Genomic DNA, 5,591 nt, shown 5'->3' with positions numbered 1-5,591 from the left:
GGGAAATATTAATTACAGCTTTCAGAAATAAGTTTTACTATGTAACAGGATGTTTTAGCTGTGTTATGGACTGAACGTTAGTGTCTGCCCAAAATTCATGTTTGAAGCCCTAACCCACAATATGATGATATTAGGAGATGGGGCCTTTGGGAGGTAATTAGGTTTAGATGAGGTCATGAGGATGGAGCTTCCCTGATGAGATTAGTACCTTTATAAAAGTCTCTCACCAGCCCCCCAACACCTCCCTCTCTCTCACTCCTCCCCACATGAACACACAGAGGGAAGGCCATGGGCGCACACAGTGGGAAGGTGATATCTGAAGGCTAAAAGGAAGGCCCTATCAGAATCCAACCTTGCTGGCACCCTGATCTTAGGCTTCTAGTTTCCAGAATTATAAGAAAAGAAACACCTATCAATTTAAGCCACTCAGTCTATAGTATTTTGTTCTTGCAGCCCAAGGAGACTAAGATAGAAACTGGGACTAAAAAGTGGGGTGGTGCTGAAACAAGTATCTATAAATGTAGAAGTGGCTTCAGAACTGGTGGTGGGTAGGGGCTGGAGAGATTTGAGACATACTAGAGAAAGCAGAGATTGCTGTGAAAGGACTGCTAAAGGTGGTTCTAGTGAGAGCTCAGAAAGAAAAGAGCACAGCTATAGTGAAAGCTTCTATCTTCTTAGAAATACAGAAATAATCATGATAAAATTTTGGGAGAAATATGGTAAAATGTCATTCTGATGAAGTTGCATATGGAAATGGGTACATGCTATTTGACAATGAAGGAAAGGCAGTCCTTATTATGAAGGGGCGAGCGACATGGCTGAATCATGCTCATGTTCCAGTGTTTTGTTGAAGGCAGAATTTTTTTCAATTAATTTTTATTGGAGTATAGTTGATTTACAATGTTGTGTTAGATTCTGCTATAAGTAAAGTGAATCAGTTATACAATTTCATAGATCCATTCTTATTTATATTCTTTTCCCATATAGGTCATTACAGAATATTGAGGAGAGTTCCCTGTGCTATACAGTACGTTCTTTTTAGCTATCTATTTTATACAGAGTAGTATGTGTATGTCAGTCCCAATCTCCCAGCTTATCTCCCTCCCCATGCTTCTCCCCCTGGTAACCATAAGTTTGTTTTCTATATGTGTGACTCTGTTTTGGTTTTATGAACAAGTTTAACTTGTACCATTTTTTATATTCTATGTATAAGCGAAATGAAGATGTGGTACATATATACAATGGCATATCACTTAGCCATTAAAAAGAACAAAATAATGCATCTGCAACAATGTGGATGAAGATAGAGATTGTCATAGTGAGTGAAGTTAAATCAGACAGAGAAGGCAGGACTTTTGAGTGATGAAAAATACAGATTATCTGAGGAGATTTCAGGCAGTCTTGAAGGAGTAGTTTATTTCCTCCTGACTGCTCACAGTAAAGTGTGAGAATGGAGGAAGAATTTAATAAGGAATTGTTAAGAACAAAGGAATCAGTACAAAAAGGCTTGAAAAGTTCTCAGACTATCCATATTGCATAGAATACCAAGGATGTGGCGGAATAATGATTTGATATAAAGTTTAGTTATGGGTATGAACCACAGACTTAATTAGCCACTCCAACGGAAACACTGCCAATCTGAACTGAAGGGAATACAAATAAGACAAAAGTGTCCCAGTCAGTTTGGGCTGCTAAAACAGAATACCATAGACTGGGTGTGTTATAAACAAGACAGATTTATTTCTTATAGTTCTAGAGGCCATGAAGTCTAAGATCAAGTCCCTGGCAGATTCAGTGTCTGGTGAAGGCCCACTTCCTCATTCATAGACAGTAACCTCATACGGCAGAAGGGGTGAGGGAGAGCTCTGAGGGCCCTAGAAGGACACTAATCTCATCACGAGGGCTCCACCATCATGACCCAATTACCTCCCAAAGCTTCTGCCCTCCAAATACCATCACATTGGGGGTTATTAGGTCTCAATATATGAATTTTGGGGAGAAACAAATATTCTGTGTATAGCACCAGGAAAACTGTCAGACTTCTTAGATCCTACAGGACCACATCAGAGAGCAGTTCAACCGCAAACAAGCAATATTCTTCAAAACACAGGAAGAGATCCCAAAAGCAATTATCAGGACTCTCTCCTGAGTTTCTAAGGATAGAAACATCACCTCAATTTCAACACATGAAAGGGCAGTCACCCTGGAGCTGCGGAGGCTGGGCTTCCTGAAGCTCTGTAGGCTTGACCCCACGCTGGCAGAATCCTGGAGGCATGACCCCCATCAAGCAGAGACGCAGGGGCAGGACTGCCCCTCCACAGCTCCCTAAGGCAGAGCATTAATCCCAAGAGAACTATTCCCCAAACTTAAGATCTAATGGCATTTTCATTGCTAGGTTTTTGACTCACTTCAGACATGTTATCCCTTTCCTCCTGATTTCTCCCTTCTGAAATAACTATACCTATTCTATTCCTTGGAGAAGGAAATGGCAACCCACTCCAGTGTTCTTGCCTGGAGAATCCCAGGGACAGGGGAGCCTGGTGGGCTGCCGTCTATGGGGTCGCACAGAGTCAGACACGACTGAAGTGACTTAGCATAGCATAGCATAGCATTCTATTCCTGTCCCATCATTGTGTTTTGGATGCACTGTATGTTGGAAGTGCATCACTTATCTGGTTTCATAGACTGGAGAGGAAATTTCCCTCGGGATGAATCATCCCTGGAGTCTCTGTCATATCTGATTTACATATACAGTCAGCCATTGGCATCCACGGGTTGTGCCCACAGATTTAACCAACTGAACAACAATCAAAAATTTTTTTCAGAAAGCTTCAAAACCCAAAAATTCAATTTGCTGTGTGGCAGCAATTATTTACATATCATTTATACTATATTTACAAGTTACTGCATAGCATTTACATTGTGTTAGGTATTACAAGTAATCTAGAGATTATTTAAAGTATATAAGTGCAGCTCTTTCCCATCTTGCAAGATGGCGGGTGAAAAGGCTGAGAAGCCAGATACTAAGGAGAAAAAACCTGAAGCCAAGAAGGCTGATGCTGGCAACAAGGCTAAAAAGGTGGAAAAGGTGAAGAAAGTTAAGAAGGGGAAGCCCCACTGCAGCCGAAATCCTGTCCTGGTCAGAGGAATTGGCAGATATTCCCGATCAGCCATGTACTCCAGAAAGGCCTTGTACAAGAGAAAGTATTCAGCAGCTAAATCCAAGGTCAAAAAGAAAAAGAAGGTTCGTGTTCTTGCTACTGTCACAAAACCAGTTGGTGGAGACAAGAATGGTGGTACCCGAGTGGTCAAACTTCGCAAAATGCCTAGGTATTACCCTACTGAAGATGTGCCTCAAAAACTGTTGAGTCATGGCAAAAAACCCTTCAGTAAGCATGTGAGGAAGCTGCGTGCCATCATCACTCCTGGGACCATTCTGATCATCCTCACTGGGCGCCACAGAGGCAAGAGGGTCGTTTTCCTGAAGCAGCTGGGCAGTGGCTTGCTACTTGTGACTGGGCCTCTATCCCTCAATCGAGTTCCTCTGCGTAGAACACACCAGAAATTTGTCATTGCCATCTCCACCAAAATCGATATCAGTGATGTGAAAATCCCAGAACATCTCACTGACACTTACTTCAAGAAGAATAAGCTGCGTAAACCCAGACACCAGGAGGGTGAGATCTTCGATACAGAGAGAGAGAAATACGAGATCACAGAGCAGTGCAAGGTTGATCAGAAAGCTGTGGACTCACAAATTCTGCGAAGAATCAAAGCTGTCCCTCAGCTCCAGGGCTACCTCCGCTCCGTGTTTGCTCTCACAAATGGAATTTATCCTTACAAAGTAGTGTTCTGAACTTCTTGCAAAGAACCTAATTAAATAACTTGTCATTTCCAAAAAAAAAAAATAAAATAAAATAAAGTATATAAGTGCAAGCTATATGCAAACCCTACATCACTTTATATAAGGAAGTTAGACTTTGGTATTTGAGGGAGTCCTGGAAGCAATACCTTCTTGGTTATCAAGGTAATGGCTGTATTTGGATTACACCTGGGACTTTGGACTTAAGAGTTGATACTGGAACCAATTGAGACTTTTAAAGGTGTTGAGATGAAATGAGTATCCTGTGTGTGGGAAGGATATAAATTTTGAAGGGCCAGGAAAGAATGTGAGAGACTGAATGTTCTCCAAAATTCATATGCTAAAACTTTAACCTTCAATATGGTGCTGTTAGTAGGTAAGGCCCCTGGGAGGTCATTAATTGAATAATAAAGACTGGATCCCCTATGATGAGATTAGTGTCTTTGTAAGATGAGAAAGAGACACCAGAGCTTCCTCTTCCACCATGGAAGGATACGGAAAGAGAGCAGCTTTCCACAAGCCAGAAAGAGGGCCCTATTTTTAAAGAACCAAATTTGCCAGCATCTTGGTCTTGGAATTCCCAGACTCCAGAACTCTGAGAAATAAATATTTGTTCTTTGAGCCACCTGGTCTACAGTGTTTTTTTATAGCAGTCCAAGCTAAGGCAAGCTGCATATAGCATGAAATATAACTTTAAACTGGTTGAAACACTTAGGATATTGATTATCTAACATTAATAGAAATCCAGAAGTATGGGCGCTTTTGTCCAGTTTAATCAAATCAATTCTGTTATCAAGGATCCAGGTTCTTTCTGTCCCTCTATTCAACTACCCACAATGTCAGCTTCATCTTAAAATTATCTCTCATGATTTCAAGTTGGCCGTCTTTGGCTATTAGAACTTCATGCTTTCTCGTAATTGAACAAGAAAGAGAAAGGCCTCTCCTACACTTATGGAATAAATGGCCTTTTCTACAACTTGATTGGTCAAAATAAATCATATATTAACCTTGCATCACTGCAAGTCTTCAAAGGAAGTCTATATATTAAATAACTTAGAGTAATAAGACTGCACCTCCTCTAGAATGGAGTCAGCTTTCCCTAAAATAGAAGAGGTGGAAACCCAAACTAAGATTATATTAGAAGGGAGAAAAAGGTGAATAACTGTCTGGTGGACAATAATATTATCTACTGCACAGTATATGCAACTCTTACTAAGGCCCAGTTTTATCTATGAATTCATGTTCTGCGATTTACTAAGGTTCCATTTTGCAGACAATACTGAATTATTGCTGAAGAAAAAAAATAACTGCTTAAAAAGTTTACAGATCAGATCACACCAAGAGTATAATTATATGCTCACATAAGTGACTTCAAGTTCCAAAATAATTTCAAAAACTAAAGTATTGTCACACAAATAAGAGTTAAGTTGAATATCAGAATAAGTATATAGTGTTTGCAGTAATTATTTGTTATTTTCAATGCCTCTTACCCAGTTTTTCAGTTAACTTTCTCCAGGTTACCCCAAAGTCAGTACATACACTTTTTTTCTGTCTTCCTCAGGACAGTCTAACCTTGCTTCTATCCACTATATTTTATAGTGAATATAAAATATAACCATTATTAATGGACTCTCAAAATCCTAATCTTAACCCAGAATATAGGGAATATTATTTATGAGTGCTCCTGTAATCACTGGTGACCTCAATCAGAATTTGAACTCAGTAAAAG

The 5,591-nt window shown here is 39.9% G+C and overlaps 1 protein-coding gene across 1 annotated transcript; it reads left to right on the top strand.

Moving 5' to 3' along the window:
- The first annotated feature begins 2,963 nt into the window (after positions 1–2,963).
- On the top strand, positions 2,964–3,906 carry LOC133261654 (large ribosomal subunit protein eL6-like). The gene has a single exon (XM_061440145.1). The coding sequence runs from the start codon at positions 2,993–2,995 to the stop codon at positions 3,854–3,856; it is 864 nt and encodes a 287-aa protein (XP_061296129.1). The 5' UTR covers positions 2,964–2,992; the 3' UTR covers positions 3,857–3,906.
- The last annotated feature ends 1,685 nt before the right edge of the window (positions 3,907–5,591 follow it).

The sequence above is a fragment of the Bos javanicus genome, chromosome 15 (genome assembly GCF_032452875.1).
Source record: "Bos javanicus breed banteng chromosome 15, ARS-OSU_banteng_1.0, whole genome shotgun sequence".
Classification (NCBI taxonomy): domain Eukaryota; kingdom Metazoa; phylum Chordata; class Mammalia; order Artiodactyla; family Bovidae; genus Bos; species Bos javanicus.
This window is presented reverse-complemented; position numbering and strand designations above follow the sequence as displayed.